The following is a 17,939-nucleotide window of genomic DNA, read 5'->3' on the forward strand; positions in this document are numbered from 1 at the left end:
AGAAAGTGAAAAGTGAGGGAAAGAGCCTCTGGATAATTAGGATCATTAAGGGGGCTTCTTCAAGGAGATATTGGAAAAGGAATGGAAAGCATCCTTTTTACCCTTAAGACTGATTTTTGCAAAGGCCCTCTGTCCACTTCCTCATTTAAATCACTCAGTCATGATTTCATTAGGGTGTTTAAGCTCTTCAGAGTGAATTAAAAGTCTTAGTTACTCAAGTACTCTTTAATCTTGTGTGGCTCTCATTACACCACACTCTCTGGCTATTGTATTGGCTTTCCGTTTGCATTCAGCGCATGGTTGCGTACAGAGACCTATTCCTTGCTAAGAGTTACATTTTCAATTCAAATTGGAAGAAACATTTGTTTCAAAGACAATGGGTGATTAACAACAGGATAAGACTGCAAAAAGAAGTACGTTACCTTCCTAATAGCAAAGAATGTGTAAGCTGTAATTCTGCACAGCATCATTCCTTTGTACCCCATGTGACCCAGATGGAAGCTGTGTTCTAGGTTATACAAACCTTAAGGGTGAGCTTTCCAATCTCCAGCAAATGAACAGAAGGGAAAGGATAGGTGGGGTGCTGTAATTGGTTGCACCTCTTTGGAGATCATCTTGTTGTACTGAATAGGATTGAGGAAGGTAAACCTTTGCCCCTCCAGATGTTCTGGACTTCAATACCCAGAAATCTTAGCCAACCGCGTTAAGAAATTAAGCGAGTTGAAGTACAAAACATCTGGAAGGCAAAAGGTTCTCCAGCCTTGTCTATGGGTAATTTCAGATGCCTTGTTGGTGGCACAGTGGTTAAATGCCTATACAGCAGCCACTCACTCACAAACCATAAGGTTGCAAGTTCAATACCAGCGAAAGGGCTCAAGCTCGAGTCAGGCTTGCATCCTTCCGGGGTTGCTAAATTGAGTACCCATACTGTTGGGAGCAATTAGCTTACACTTTGTAAACTGCTTAGGGAGTGCTTAAGTGCACTGATAAGCAGTATAGAAATGTACTTGCTATTGCTATTTGACGATTTTCTGCTGAAATTGACTTTTCTGTCACTTCATTGTCTTTCTATGTAAGGCTGGCCTCAGATGTATGTCAGCAAGCACTGAGAAATTATGGCCGGGTAGACAAAACAAGAGAATGCACCAAGCATGATCACAGTGTTGCGAGCCTCTTTTCCAAGGTAGATAATTTTTAATAGTATTTAGCACCTGTTTTCTTCTGCAGCTTAGAACAAGCAACTCAGCCACAGGGCACTTTCTCTCCCAAAAGGTGAAAGAGCAACAATGGAGCAACCCACCAAGGAACAGCACCTATCAGCACCAGTTTGTGTTACATGACACCAGCATACATATCAAAAAGAGGGTCACAGCCCTCTTTCTGGGCCTTCTGTTTAAATTTTGTACATCCTTTCAAGCAGGGGTAGGCAACCTTTTTGAGCTGGGGGCCAGGTTGCTGTCCCTCAGACAACTGGTGGGCTGAAGCCAAAAAATAAATAATTAAATAAGGAGGGAGGAGGCCGCCGGCAATTGCCGGCGGCCCCACGCATTCCTTCTCAGCTTCTGCGGAGGCTTCGACCTCCACAGAGGCCGAGAAGGAGGGAGGAGGCTGCCAGCGATCACGGCGATTGCTGGCGGCCCTGCGCACTCCTTCTCGGCCTCTGCAGAGGCTTCGACCTCCACAGAGGCCAAGAAGGATGGAGGAGGCTGCCGGCAATTGCCGGTGGCCCCGCATGCTCCTTCCCGGCCTCCACAGAGGCTGAGAAGGAGGGAGGAGGCCACAGGAAAGCGGGAAGGAGGCGCCGCCTCCACCTTCCCCTCCTCCGTTCCAGGCCTCACTGCTCTCCTCTTCCGCCGCCTCCTCCATGTGGCCATGTGCGGTGGAGGAGGGCAGCGCGGCCCCGCGGGCACCTGGAGCGGCGCGGAAGCTGAGGCGGGGGCGGCAATTGGCAGCAGGACCGGGCTAAGGCCGGTCCCAAGGCCTCGGTGGGCCAGATTCGGCCCATGGACCATAGTTTGCTGACCCCTGCTTTCAAGTGATGACTATGAAAAATAAACTGACTCTACAATCTCAAAAGATATGCATGGCATGGATGCAACTACCAATACCACCCACTACCCCACCAGTTCCATCCAACAAATCAATTTGACAAAGAGCTTTTGTAACTGGGAATTAATTCCAAAGTACATCCCAAGACTCTGCAATGGCTGGAGGAAATCCAACCACATCTTTAAGATGTTAAAACTTACTTTAGCGTCTCTGCTAGGAAAAAGCTCTGCTGCATGTTGTCATGACTAGGGGTAGTGGCATAAACATCACGGATCCCAGAGAACCCCGCTTCTACTCGGCAGTTTTTCTCGAGTGCCTGGTTCGTGGGATCAGAGAAAGAAAGTCAAATCTCTTCCAGGAAAAGCAGATCAGCAAACAAATTGCCCGTTAATCCCAACAGGCTGGATTTCTCCTGTGCACTTTTACAAGCAGAATCCAGCTTTTTGAGAGGTTACATTTCCATGGAAAAATTTCTGATGATTCCCCCAGGGTCCAAGAACATACCCACCCTTAAGTACTATAATAGGACACAGGAACCCTCTGATGGTTGGCCCTTTTTTGTTACACCCAGTCGTCTGTAAAAGCTCTAAAACAACAAACCACTGGTGAAGACTCATCTTGAAATATTCTGCAGTTGCCTGATAAATATGATGTCCAAGTGGACATCTGCGAAACAGGATGCGGGCCTAGTTAAGGTTTTGGTCTGACTCAACATGGCCCTTCTGTTCAATGAGGTGGCCCTCTGAGGAGGGAAGATGAAGCAATTGTCACAGGTGGCAAACTCTGGGTAATGCTATAAAGGACAGTATGGTGGGAAACAGAACTTTCTGGGCTCAGGGGCTTAAGTTACAAGAGGATTTTGATGCTCCCACCACTGAAACAAACAGGAGACATGCAGGAATCCTAGCCCATATAAATCACTAAGCCTAACTGCCAAATCAAATTCAGAATGATGATGATGATGTCTAATTCTATTTTTCATCTAAAGGAATAAAAGCAAACTACATAACAATTATGAATATGCAAGGGGATCTTGTAGCACTTTTGAGACTAACTTTGCAAAAGAAGTTGCAGCATTAGCTTTTGTAGAACTGGCCTCCAAAAGCTAATGCTACAACTTTTTTTGCAGAGTTAGTCTCAAAGGGGCTGCAAGATCCCTTTGCATGCCGATATTCCAGACCACCATAGCTATGCCTCTGAATTCTAACCGAAATATGGACTCTAATCACATGATGTGTATCTGTTTTACTTCACATTTGGCTCCAAGTCTGGAGTTTGGGATTCTGACACCTGCCCAATGTCCCTAACCCAGAATGCCAGAACTCTTCTCAACCCAAGGTCTCTGCTTTCTGACCCAACATATTGCCATGGTTCTTCTACATTTGAATTCAGCCATCTCTGAGGAATGCTATTAGGGATGGGGACTGTGTTGTAACTATTTCGAGGGACAAAAGAATGCACAGAGTACAAGTTTCCATTTCAGAATTTTGGACCATTTACAGTGTCTTGGAACTGTGCTCTGTGCCAAATTTCAGTGTTCTGAATAGGCTGGAAGAAATGTAATTATCTGTTAATATAATTAATCCTGCATTTTACAGGCAAGATTGACAAATCCCATGTTCACAACCTCAGACGTTGTTTTAGTTTTATTATTAGGGCTATGCTTGCACTTCATACCATAGCTGTAAGCAAACTGAGAAATACCTCTCTGTGTGAGTGAGCAGGCCCGAGTCAAACACATTTATTTCATAATGGCTATTACTGTTAACAGTCATCACAGAAGGCAGCATTCCACAAAGAAAAGCAAACTGGAGAGTGGAGGTTCATTGCCTTTTCAGATTTCCTTTGAGGTCAGAGTTCTGACTACAACTTCCATAGTCCCTGCCTCCATGCTAGCTGGAGCTTCTGTGAGTTGAAGTCCAAAGCATCTGGAGGGCCAAAGTTTCCCCACCTGTGTAGTCAGGGAAGGGGACTTTGCTTGTGATATATTCTTTGATGGTACCTGTACAGCTTCCCAACCCCATTGTCTGTATTTGGGATCGTGCGTCAACCTCCAAAGGTACAGATAACTTTCAACCACTTCAGGACGCAGAATGTAATAACGATCGCTGAGTCGGGTGGCCATTGCTTCGGCGCCAGAATCAAAGCGAAAAGCTTCAGGGCCCAGCTTGGTCTCTAACAAAGGAATACATTAAACAGTCAGAGGATGCTTGTCACATCGAGGCGGCTGATTTATTATGCAAGGGTTGGAAAGCCCTCCTAAAATACATACATTCTGACAACTATGAAGTGGAAACAGACCTGTGTGACATCCTAATAGTTTAAGACTGAACATGGTGGGAGTGCTCTCAGCCCTGAGGGGAGATGGAATTTGCCCCAGTTAACCCCAATGAATCCACACATGTGATGGGATCTAGCTATTTATCTATTAAAGATATCTATGTACCATCCTGGATATTTCAGGGTGGGGTAGAGACAATAAAACAAAATTAAACAAGTAGGATAAAACAATGTACAAAAACCAATTACTCAGCAGGTCAGAGTCAACCCATGGTCATCAGAACCCAAAGACAAGGGTGTAGCGCTAGTTTTAACATTAACATACAAGAGCACCATTAGGGGCTTGGATGAGCCATTCCTGCACTGTGGGGACAGGGAAAAGAGAATCATTTTCCATATCTCCAGACTGTATTGCTCTCTCAGATAATAAAGGAGAGCCTCTCTAGCAGACTTCAGTGCTCAGTTGGATTGACAGAGGAAGATGTTCTTTCAAGCAGGGGCACATTATCAGTAATTCAATGGGTGTGACTGTTCTAAGCCCCTCACCGCAGGCCCAGTGCCAAAGGGAAAAGGTGTAGCTTGCATTAATATTTCCCCAAGTCAGTTCTTCCGTTTCCTGACATTAATGTTATCCTCAACACTGTGTGTGTGTTACAAGCAAAAATGTGTGGCATCAGCAACTGAAGAGCTGAGAATGGTTTCATACATGAAGATTTTTGTGCTGTCTATTGCACTATGAATTGATTGAATTGGTATGCCACCACTTGTAGAAAAACTTGCATGAACTGGCTCCAGGCCCCCAGCACCTTAATCCAGACACTCTCTCTACCAAGCAACCATGCTTCCGCCATTGCTCTGCTGCTTTCCTTGAAGCTTCTCTGACAGGTTCTCATATTCACCTTTGAGGGTTGCACTGTTTGGAATTGCCCAGAACTTATGGGAACATGGTCACTGAAGTGAAATGTGTTGGCCAGAGTGCTCTTACACTTCACAGAATGCTACACTAGACAGGTCTTTGCTCTGGATCAAGTTGACTTTTTATATTAGCATGCCAAAAACAAACAAACAAACAAACAAACAAGACAAGCTGCCTTGACAGAATGGCTTCTTTAGTAACAGCTACTGGGAGCCACTTTCTACCTTTAGGGCAACCCTAGTGGAGCCTGCCAATTTGTTTTGCATGCTTGCATTCTAGGCTAATGTTCAGCTGAAGTCTCTCATTTCAGGGGGAAAGGCCTGGGGGGGCACCGATGGATGCAAAGCATTGAGTGCTCTGGGCATAGCTGAATATTCCATTATCTCTGAAGTGATTTACTTGTGATAGCAGTGCCTTGCTGGCCTGTCACACGGGGGACCAATCAATGCAGCCGGTGGATTGCTCTCTTCACCTGACAGCATGGAGTCAGACACTACAGTCGACAGTACTGTATATGAAAGGAACGTTACATGGACGACTCTGTCCCTTAGTGTTATTCTGGCATTTTTGTCAGCTGCAAGCACAAATCATGTAAATGTCAGACAGCTGACACTTTCAGTTGCCCAGCAATCTCCTGCATTCTTAAATGTTATTCTGCTGATGGTTGTCTTTCTCCCTTGTAACCTGAACTCCTTTCCATGACACCTGCAAAATGCTCTCTCATCCTATCTGATTTCCTTCATAGCCCTCCGCTAAAAGCGCTTGTTCTGAAGTCGCTGGCTCATTCCTACACCCAGTCTCCATCTCCAAATGTTGCTGCTTGGGCCTACACACTAATCCCTCACTGGCAAACCTTTCTTTCCTACCTGCCATCCTTTGCTGTCATAAGAACAGAAGCAGAGCCATAGTGGATCAGATCATAGGCCTATCCAATCCAACATTCTCTTAACTGTTGCCAGTGGCCAGTCTTGCCTGTGAGAGACCCACCAGCAAGACATGAGGGCACCTATACCCGCCATCTTGTGTTTCCCAGTAATGGATACACAGGGGAGGAACTGCCTCTGTGCATCAGTTCTTGAACAGTAGTCATCTTAAGCAGTAGCCACCAATGGCCCATCCTCCATGAATTTATTCAATCTCCTTCTAAAGCCAGCAGCTATCACTACATCTTGTGGCAATGAGTTCCACAGTTTAATTATGTGATTATGCCCCCATCCTTCCTGCCACTAAAATGCTGCATGGATGCTCCTTGGGACAAGAAGGGTCTGTCTTTTTTGCTCACATATAAATAGATTACACTGACCACCATGCCAGCTGAGAACAGCCATGAAAGGGGTAAAAGACAATCTGTTAATAGCTGTTGCTGGGGGTGAGATGGAACAAACCTTGAAAAAGTTACCCTTCTGGTAACTGTGGCCATGCTGGTTTAGGGATTTAGGCACTGCGGTTCAAAAAGTAGCTTTGGAATCGCTTTGTCAAAATGATCAATGTAGAAAGTTGCTTAAACTGTACTAATGGGTGAACAGCCTTTGTACTAATCCCTTTTTAGAATAGGTCTGGACTTTTACCTGAGCGGGCATAGGATTCATGACAGGTGTTTGTTATTTCGGCAGCTAGCTCCATGTGACGCTGCTTTTGCTCTTCCGCTGCATGCTGTGCCCCAAGTGCTATCATGCCGCCAGAGAAACAAGCCAAATGGCCCATTTTGTGGTCCAAGATACCGCCTCGCCACTCTGCAATGTAAGTCAGTCCACCGCTCGATTTTTTTACCAGGTGTTTTTCTATGGCCTAAATTTAATACCATTTGGAAAAAAAAAACCAACAACACATGTTATTTGCGAGGAAACAAAACATAGCAAAATATGCCTGAGCAATACTATTTTACAGACAGAAAAATCGTTGAGTTGGGAAGAAAGAGCATCTAGTTCACCTGTGCCAACGGAGGAAATATGCTACTAAGGCATCCCCAATTTATTTTATTTGTTCATTTTTCTATATGCCAACTATCTCCCAGGACTCCAATATAAACAACCACAAAAAGCACACCATTATAAATATTAAAATACTAATTAAAACAATTTAAAAACACTCCAATAAATGCAAAATGCCTCCTGGCACCATTATTTAAACCCTGGTCTGTATCAGGCAGTCTATTGCCAAACGCCTCCATGAATACATAGGTGCTTCCCTGCTGGTGAAAGGGCAAGGGGTGGTTCAACACTTTGGAAGCAGCCACCAAAAAGGTCCTCTTTTATGTTCTTACCAAACCTGTGTCATAGTGGTGGGACCAAGGGAGTAAGCCTCCCAGAACTGTTTTAAAGGTGGAGGGGATTATGCATTTCTACATCCCTGCAGGTACTTGCAGGGGGAGGGCAAATTACTTTCCCCATCTATTGTCGAAACAAGCTAGCTTCGTAACAGGTGGACTGAAGTTCTGAAGTTGGCTTGTTTCAAACAAACTATTGTTGAGATTAACTCATTTGGTCAGATATGGATACCTTGACAAGCTGCAATTTATCAAAAAGGAAAGCAAAATCTTCCAAATTCCTTCTCACAGCCATGACAAAGGTAGGAGCACACAGGTCCAAGGTCTTCCACGACGATGAAAGGTGACTACATTTAGCCATTGTTTTTAGAACTTCAGGTTGGTAAATGAGCTTTCCATTCAGTTTGCATGTTCTGAGTATTATTCAAATTTGAACTGGGCGGGGGGGAAGTTCTCTATGGAGGATCCTTTTTGCTTTCACAGACACCCCTCCCCTACAGTTTCTTGAAGCAACTTTACGGATGTTTTTAAAATGCTTTTTTAACTCCTGTTTTTAGTTTGGTGTTCTGGGTGCAAGGTTTTTTTTTTCATTGTGTGAGGGATGGCTGGATAAACAAATACACACGCATGCTTCAAAAGGAACAGCAGCCTGCCTGATGTGTGAGGAGAGAAGGAGGAAAACTGACAGTATTTGGTCTGTTGAACAGAACAGCTGTAATGCGAGTTGCAGAGCTGGACTCACGCTGGGGCTGAAGAACCTGCTGTGTCCATTCTTAAATTCTTACATCTGTTTGCACTCGTAGCTTCCATCCTCATTATAAAATGAAATTATAATAGTCTGCCCCACCAAGGCAGTTAATGATAATGGGGGAATATATGGAGTGAAATGGTTTCAGAGAAGAAGCACTGTAAATAAAATATTTTCTCCTTTGATTTTTTAAAATAATAGCCATGGAAGCTTTTGATGTTTGCCTCATGATGTGGTAGTGTCCTTCATTAGAGATTTTTAAGCAGAGACTAGATGAACACCTAGCGAAGCTATCTGTATTCTCCTACTCCCCCAAAAAATAGCTTGCCTGCGCTTTGCAAAATGTGTGAGAGGCCCCTCTTCATGGGCTCTGGAATACAGGGGGGCAGGGGGGTTTGAACCTTCCCCCCAGACCATGCAAGGAGGGCTGAACCCCTCCCTGAAATGGTCTGGCAAAATTGGACCGCCAAAGCTGTATGTAGCTAAGCCCCCACAATAATAATAAATGTACTGAATGACCAAACACTAAGAAAAATCAACATAGCATTTTACACTGAGCCCTCCAAGAAATAATGGCTACCTGCAGTCCACCGATATGCACTTTCTTGAAATAATAATAATAATAATAATAATGCTTTCCCCCCAAAATTGGAACTCAGAGTAGCTTACAATCTAAAAGAACAATACAGTTGATAACATATAAAAGTGAGCTTTAAAACTAGAATTAACGTATTATAGTATAAAACACATTGCTCATTGAAAGAATAAAATGCAGTTTAAAAAAATATTAAAGCACTTTAAAACAGCACAATTAAAACACTCCCAGCCCATTCTGCCCATTCTTTAAAGACTTTCTGTTTTAAAAACATGTCCGAATAAAAATGTCTTAGCCTGCCAACAAAAGGACAATAATAAGGGGGCCATTCTGGCCTTCCTTGGAAGGAGCCCCAGAGTCTAAGGAGCAGTAACCGAGAAGGTCCTCTCTCACATCCCCCTCAACCGTGCCTGTGATGGTGGTGGGATTGAGAGAAGGGCCTTCCATTATGATCCGGTACTGGTCCCAGAGGAAGCTAAACTGTATGCTTGGAGGGCCCTTCTAACATTGCACTTGTAAGAATATTCATATTTAAGAGTGAATCGGTGACAAATCACATTAACACTAACTACAGTTTAGAATTTAGATGCAGTGCTGAACTGTGGTTAATAAAAATGGAAATGAAGGCTCTCAACCATCCTTCCTGTGGCTTCAAAGTAGAGGGCAGGAGAAAGATCAGTGTTTGGAAAAAGTTACACTATTGGATTGCAACTCCCATAGTCTTTTAGTTAGTACTGTATGTGGGGAATATGAAAGCCTAAACCGCACTGAGACATGCTCTCTTCATATCACTGTCTCTTGTGATGTTCAAACTCCTTCATCAGGAAGACAAGTAATGGGCCTAAATTTGCCCACTGACCTCATGGCTGAGGTGAGATTTGAATACAAGCCTTACAACGTTTAAATTCATGCATGGCAGCTTGTAAACAACATACTACTATTTGGGTTTTCTACATCGTTATCTTCCAGAAACATGGCTGCAAAAGGAAACAAACTCCATCCTTCTTTTTACCTCCAATGCATTGTCATACATGGTCTTGGCTTCTACATCTCTCTTGTCTGACATAAGCCAAGATTTGATCAGGTATTCATAAAAACTGTCTCCAAGGCCACCAATGGAAACATGATCTGTTGCAACGAGAAAAATAAAACAATAAAAACAACACATATTTAAAAAACACAAGTCACACAAATTCTAGTCAATTAATCAACAGATTAAAATTTGTTTAAATCCGCAAAACAATCATTTTGAAGACAGATTTCCTTTGTGTTGAAGCAATACAAGTAAATGTTTCTGCAGTTGTCATCCTGGAAGAGCCATTCCTCTTTGTGAGAAAATGTATTTTCTAAGAAGTCAGTGCTTATTTCTGCTAGTCCTGGGACATGGCTTCAAGGCACACAATGCAACCATCTTCCTTTAACTAAGGAAGGCAGAAGTAGTCAATGGAAGGGGACCATTTGGCCACTTGGTTGAATTCTCTGGTGGAAGGAAACTAGGGGATACAAACACACACAGCCTGAATTCTGAGAGCAGCTTTTAAATTTAATCTAACTTAGGCCTGTTACAGACTGCCAAAATAAAGCTGCTTCGGGTCTCTTTGGAGGCATGCTATTTAAATGATGCATGCACCCTAAGAATCCGGAAGCTGCACCAAAGCTGCCCTCCAGTGCTTAGGAACTGAGTGTGGCTTTGGTGCGACCTCCGGACTCTTAGAACCCATGCATCATTTAAATAGCATACCTCCAAAGAGACCCAAAGCAGCTTTATTATGGCAGTCTGTAACAGGCCAAAATCTAATCTAATTATTTTATTTAATATAAAAGGGTTTCATACTGTTAATGTAACCATTCAATTGACTAAACACTGCAGTCTCTATCTGTAATATTTTTGGGCTGATGGCTTGTGAGAGTGTTAAAATGAGAATATTTTTAGTTGCCCCAAGGTAACAGAGACTTGCAAGGTTTTGAGTGCAAGCAGGTTTTTCACGGTGACCACCCATTTTCTGTAGAGAAGTGGCTCTTAAAAATTTTTTGGGGGGGGTCACAGCCCCCTTTGAGAACCCGGTGAAAGCTATGGATCCTCTGTATAGGAAAAAATGCACTTAAACACCATTTTCAATATAACAGGAGAGGAATCACGCAGAGATTTTTTTTTCCTACTCAGGTCCTGGACTGGCTAGGACTAAAATTGTTGCTGCAGAGTATCTTGATCAGCAACACCTGTTGGATTTCCTCTTAAGCAAGCCAAGGAAACTATTTCCATCTCAGAAGCTTCAGAGGGTACTGACCAGCCTAATGCTGAATAGCTCAAAGGGCACTCTTTGGCCACTTTTGTGATTGAGAGGTAGGCTGGGCAATTTCAAGCATCTTTACACTGCGTAAATGTAATGTCTAGAATAGTTTTAAGTATTCAAATATATATTGCTTTTAGAAAACCTGGATTATCAGGCTTCACATAATAGTGTAACTCAAGCTTTGCAAGAACTTAATGTATTTTAATTTTTACACACACACACACACAGAGAGAGAGAGAGAGAGAGAGAGATTGATGTGCAAATCTACAGCGCTAAATAAATAAATAAATAAATAAAGTGTAGCTGCCACTCAGATGGTCTTAGAAAAAAGCATGGGAAACAAATTGGGTTACTTAGAGTCACAGGATCATAAGAGCTAGAAGAGGCTTCAAGGCTATTGTGATGGCTATTGAGTCCAGATCCCTGCTCAATGCAGGATCTCTAGCTAAAGCACCCTCAGAAGGTCACTGTTCAGCTTCTTTTTGTGCATTTTTTGTGTGTGTGGCCTAAGTGTGGAATTTGTCTGTAATGAATTTCATTTTATTAATTTCTCTTGAATCTTCTAGTATATCTAGGTCTTTTGAATTCTGTTTCTATCTTCCAGTGTGCCTAGATAAAGAAAAGTGGACTAGTATACTGGGAAAATTCCCTTTCAAAACTGACTCTGCTTAAATAAGTGAGAATGCATTAACTTTTATTACATAAATGGCCTTTGACCCCTGTGCAACTGTCATGCATGGACTCTCACTTTCCCCCTTCTTTGCTGGAGAGGATGAAAAATTAAGGTTCCTATCAGCACTTATAGTGGTTCTGTAATACAGTATCTAAAGTCTGGGATGCAATCTTTTTTTAAAATAGATAATATCATTAACCACCATTTTACAAAAACCCCAGAGCCGGTCCTCATGGGCTTTTTTCAAGGGGACAATGCAAAGGCTTCTTAATGGTTATTTATTGGTACCTGTCAGATAGTAGCTGCCATTAGTAACTGTCATCACTTGGTTTTCAAAAGATTTAAAGGAGATATCTGTGACAATCAGGTATAATAATATATGGCATCTAGCTTTGATAGAAAAATTAACCAACAAACTCAAAATAGCTAAAGGAAAGAAATATACAATTTTACTGTGGTTTGGAATTGCTGTGTTCAACATAAAGCAAGAGAGAGAGAGAGAGAGAGAGAGAATGCTGGCCTTCAAAGACATTTAAGTCTTTGGGCTAATTGTGTAAGGACATAATTCTGACATCATCAATTTTGGTATTATGTCTGTGTCGCCGGATTGAAAAATAATTTTGTGTACTGCTGGGGGGGGGGGGGGGGGGGGGGGGGGCAAGGGTGATGTTATGACATCAAACCAATTTTAAAAAATTCAAAAGAATAAAAGTAAACATTCTGGATCAAAGACCAGGACATACTCCAGAAAAGGAAGTAACCAAATAAGACTGGATCTGTGTGTATGCTACTCGTATACTTGACAAAAATAAAACAAAATGATGCATCAAAGGAAACCAAATTTTAACAGGAAGGGGGAGAGAATAGGAAGCTGCTTTACAATGATGTCAGGCCATTTAGACAATCTAGCTCAGACCTTTTGTCAGTTCCCTGTATTACTGGGGGCAGCTGTACAAAGATTTCAGACAGGGTCTTTCTCAGTCCTACCTGGAGATTGCACCCAGAGTGTTTAGTATACAATACAAGGCTTTGTACTCTGCTATGGTCTTCCCTTTCACACTGTGGGACCATAAAGTCTTCATCCTCGAGTACCTCCTAACTGGGTTTGGGGGCTAGATAATGTATAATCCAGCATGAAATGTGAGTTATGAGCACATAGTGGACCCAAGGTTACCCAGCAAGCTTCATGGTGGAGTGGAGGTCTGAAACTGGATATCCTAGCTCCTATTCCTAAAAGAGATTCTACTTCAACATTAGGAAGAACTTCCTGACAGTAGGATATGTTTGACAGTGGAATACACTGCCCCAGACTTGATGGAGTCTCCTTCTTCAGAGGTTTTTAAACAGAGGCTGTTTGGGGTGCTTTGATTGTGAGTTCCTGCATGGCATGGGATTAGTCTGGATGGCCCTTGGGGGTCTCTTGCAACTCTATGATTCTACTCTTAAAATGACTACCAGGCTAGCCGTCTAATGGCAGGAGTGCTACACACAGCACTGACCATCTCTTGTGATCACTGAAAAATTCTGCAGTTTCTCTGGCTCCAGAAAATCCAGCAGTTATTCCCTTAGTACTTTCAGGCCTATCTCTACAATCTGAAGGGTGAGAATATTTCTTTCATGTGTGTACATTTCAGTAAAATTCTCAGAGAAGCTGATAGTTGCAGCCTCTAGCACTCCCTTCAGAATGGCAGCATACTAAACACCCTGACTTTTGCTATCTACCTCCATCAGCCATTATTTTCTCTTCACAGAAGGAGAAATGAACTGCAGGGGAATAGGGAGGGAGGATCTGATGCCAGTGTAGCAGCAGAAGAAAAAAAAACCATGGGATTTGACTGCATTGCGAGTTCAGAACCTCTGAGCAGCTGGTAAGGCCGTCTAGATTTTGTAATTGTGATTCTCTGCCTGGAGTGACATATTAGAGTCCTGTGGAGGCTTCTATAGCCTTAGCAGATTGACGCCGGGGAGGTGGGCTGAGCAGAGAACCAGAATGCCAGGTGCGGCAATGTGCCCAGAATGCTGAATTATATCATGCTTTTCCAAGGCTACTTTTTCAAACTGCTCTGCTCTGCAACCTGCTAGCCTGGGGAAAATCTGCCTGAGAAACTGTTGGACAGATTTATAACTTTAAAGCACACGAGAGGGAATTTTATTTTTATATCTCAGCACAGATTCTTGAGGGCAACCAAGAATGTGCAAATCACCTTAAAAATATAAAATAATTTATCACATTTGTAGTTGGGATGCACATGCAGTTATTCTGGAGCCATCCAGCTAGAATGCAGATTAATATGCACTAGTAGGGTTTATTTTCTTGTGGAGGCTGTAGCTTGCTTATCTCTTTCACATTCTGAGGTTTGTCAGAATCCTGAAATCTTATTCAGAAGACTGACCAGTCCCTCCTGTTTGTCTGTGGCTCCAAGTCAAGCTGACAAGTAGACATCGCCTGAGCAAAATTAAGAGACCAGGGACAATGGATGCAATGGGAGGAGAAAGCAGCACCTTACTTTTGGAGATCACCCCTTGGGTTTCAAAAGGTAGAAACGTGATCTCACTGGGGCACCTGTGTGAACTGCATGAGCTAGAGACCATTCCTTCTGTGTCCCCCCCCCCCTTTTTTGTCATACTTTCTTTTCCCAGGTTTTCTCTACTCTCATGCTCAGCCCCTGAAGACATAGACACAGCTGCACCACCTAATACATCAGGATTCTGGCAACTTTTGGCCTATGGTAATGAGCTGGATGGAGATTCAATGTGATGGAGTGGTTTGGTGACTGAAGCAAGACTTGGGAAAACCAAGGTTCAAATCCCAACTCAGCCACTGGGAGACCTTGAGCAAGTCATATTCTCTCAGCCTCAGAGGAAAGCCAGGACAATCCCCTCTGAACAAATCTTGCCTAGAAAACACCATGATGGGCTTGCCTTAGAGTTGCCAAAGTCAGAAACAACACGAAGGCACACAACAACAATAACAAATGAATTGAGTGGTATGGCATGTAGCCCACTTGGCTCATCTCCACAGTGTGACGACTAAACCAACCAGAATTGAACAAACCACTTTGGGCTGTTTCATGCTATCAGATTAAAGTGTAATGACATGACTTAAATTGCCAAGGCTGTCTATGGAATCCTGGGATTTGTAGTTTGATGAGGCACAAGAGAACTCTCAGACTCTCAAGGGTTTGCTTCTCTTTCTCCTCTGTGTTCAGAAATAAACTAAGCTGAGCTTGTGACTCTACCTTTCTCCGAATGACCTGAAAGTTTCTTATACTTTTTTATTTTACTGATGAGTTCTCAATAGGAGTCCAGATGGTAGCTACCTAAGAGTTCTTAAATGTGAAACTGCTGATTAGAGACTGATTAAAGAATCAGTTCACACAAGGGGGGGAGGAGGTCCCTCCAAAATCAATGTTTTAGGATCAGGGCTTGTAAACTTGTTAACAAATTATCTGAAGCAAGGGATAGGGGCAATGAGGACAATTTCCTGACAACACCCAGGGTATATAAAAGAAAAGGGATTGCAAAGAACTCTATGAGGATCTCTCCCAGTTGGGTGGATGGGCAATAAAATGGCAAACATAATTCAGTGTTAAGTGTGAAATGATGCCCACTGCAGGGGAAAGCCCTAACTCTGCATGCTCATTGATGGGATCTGAACTGGCAGTGACTGATCAGGGACAGGATTGTGGAAGATAGCCCAAAGAAAATGAAAATTCAGTGTGTGTGAGCTGTGAAAAGGACACATCCCAATCTAAGGTTATCTGGAAAGGGACTGAAATTGCAATCGTCATATCATGATGTCTTTATTTAAATTGATGGTGCTAACACTTGTGGAATACTGTGTGACATGCTGGTCATCACACCTCAAAGAGTTTGCACAGCTGGAAGTGTACAAGAGGACAACCAAAATCATTAGGGGGAAGGAAAGCTTACACACTTTGTGTCTCTTTAGGGAAAGCGGACTACAACTCCCAAGTCAATGACCATGGTGGATTCTGGGAGACATAGTCCAAAGTAACTTTTCAAAGCTCTGGTCTGATCCAGTAGGGCTCTCACTCTTGTTAACTGACCTGACTCCACTGTCCATGAATTTTATTTGAAAAATATTCTCCCCATCATGCATAATTTTATAGTCCTTTCATTAAATCCCTGCTTATTTATCACCTACCTTCACAAATTAATCCCACCCGTTTTAGGTTTTACTTGTAGGGATATGCTCTGTCCCCACATTGTTATGGTCATCCTCTTTCTTGCTCCTCGAATTCTATTGCTCCATGGACAGCCATGGGGACTAGAGGGGTTAGACTCCTAGGATTGTAGATTTCTCCAGTTCCTTCCTTAGCTCTCTTTATAGGACTTTTTCATTCCTGCCTCCAGCTATGTTTCCAACCAGTAAACTGCTGCAAAAAGAACCTCCTGAAGGTAAATATCATCAGAGCTTAGAAAAATATATATATTTAAAAACCAAAGATATCCTGGCCATAGTTCCTGGCGATTTGTGGCCAAAATAGCTGGGAAATTGTGAGACTTGGAAGTCCAGAAAGGACATTTTTTCTGAATACAGTTGGTGTGGTGTGGACACGCGAGAGATCACTCAATCATCAGCTTAGATGCACCTCCAGGTTAAAATACTTGGCAGGCAGAGGGCTCTAGGTGTGAGAAATGAATCTTTTGCATCTGTTCAGTAGAATTAGTTCGAAGCATCCTGTGTAACAAACTCCTTGATTAGCATCAGTGAGGATTTTAATTTGGCAGCTAATGTTTTCTTGGCTCAGGGCGTGAAGGCCCATGAGAGGCTAGGAAGTCAGACACACATCAATAAACGTATCTTCAGTTCCATTAAGAGACTCTTAATACTCACGCTGAACCCAGTTTCCAGTTACTGGACTGAGAAAATTTGGATAAAGTCCCTGTGGTTTCTCAATTCTGTTTAAGACTTTCCGGATATTCATCACCTATAGGGGGAGAAAGAGTAAATTAGATATATTTTCCTTTCTGTGATTTCTTTTTTCCATCCACAGAAGCAATTTTTGAAAACCCACCCAAGAAAGTTTTAAGACTATCAATGGTTAATTCATTTCCATTAGCTGTAAAGTAATCTATATGGAAGGAAAACACTATCCATGGTTACTAAATCATTGGTTGTTGAGGTAAGCCTTTTCTATGTAAACCATAAAATTGCAGAATCATAGTTGGAAGGCATGATCCGTCTACTCCAATCCACTGCCCTGAAGGAATACACAACTAAAGCACTGCTGAGAGATGCCCATCCAGCCTCTGTTTGAAAACCTCCAATTTGGAGAAATCCACTATCCTCTGAGAATCCACCACCTTTCAAGGCAATGTAGACCCTGGGATTTGTCTGAGGTTACCAGGGCTTGGGAAAAGTCTTTTTCTGGTCTACAACCACTAATTAGGTCATTCCAAGAGCTTTAAGACAACAAAGTAACTCCCTATCATAGAGTTTTCTTGGCAAGATTTGTTAAGAGGAGGTTTGTCCTTGCAGTCCTCTGAGGTGAGTATATGCAACTTGCCCAGTGTCACCCACTGAGTTTCCATGGCTGAGTAGAATCCAGACCTTGGCTACAGTCCAGTGCTCACACCACTACACTTTGCTGCCTCTCTTTGGAAGATTTTGGAAATATGATTTTCCATATATATATAATCACATATAATATTTGGAGGAAGTTGCAAATTGCCCAACTGATTGTCTTTAAGACCAAAAGAGTAGAGAAATAATGGCAATGGACAGTCTCTATTTTAGGGATGGGGAAAGTTACAGTCCAGATCTATTTGACAGAAGGCTCTAAGAGCCTCTTTCAGCCTTGCTAATGGTGAGGAATGACCACTAGAGCTGCAATCTAGAAAATTCTGGAGGGCCATCCTTCCTCAATACTTTGCTGCCAGTGGAGGCCATTCCATGGAATAATGCTGTGGAACACAAGCTCCATGGGGGCATATTTCAGCCAGGCCTTAATACCTGAGCCAAAGTAAGAGCCAAAGCTACCAGAGCTGGGAACTCAAGATCAATCCTAAGGAAGAGGGAGGGAAGAATCAGAGGCCTCATTCCCACTTACTGAAAGATCCGAATCTCGATATGGCTCTGCTCCGCTATGCC

At 42.8% G+C, this 17,939-nt stretch overlaps 1 protein-coding gene across 1 annotated transcript in view; it reads right to left on the reverse strand.

Annotated features, from left to right (window-relative positions):
* The window catches only part of MAN1C1 (mannosidase alpha class 1C member 1), a 228,624-nt gene that overhangs the window by 1,762 nt on the left and 208,923 nt on the right, over positions 1-17,939 (reverse strand). Inside the window, exons 7-11 of the mRNA XM_042439253.1 lie at positions 16,683-16,776; positions 9,867-9,982; positions 6,814-7,033; positions 4,052-4,224; positions 2,250-2,365 (exon numbers count right to left, since the gene is read on the reverse strand). Coding sequence (XP_042295187.1) covers positions 2,250-2,365; positions 4,052-4,224; positions 6,814-7,033; positions 9,867-9,982; positions 16,683-16,776 — 719 coding nt within the window. The remainder of the gene's footprint in view (positions 1-2,249; positions 2,366-4,051; positions 4,225-6,813; positions 7,034-9,866; positions 9,983-16,682; positions 16,777-17,939) is intronic.

Source organism: Sceloporus undulatus, chromosome 9, assembly GCF_019175285.1.
Source record: "Sceloporus undulatus isolate JIND9_A2432 ecotype Alabama chromosome 9, SceUnd_v1.1, whole genome shotgun sequence".
Classification (NCBI taxonomy): domain Eukaryota; kingdom Metazoa; phylum Chordata; class Lepidosauria; order Squamata; family Phrynosomatidae; genus Sceloporus; species Sceloporus undulatus.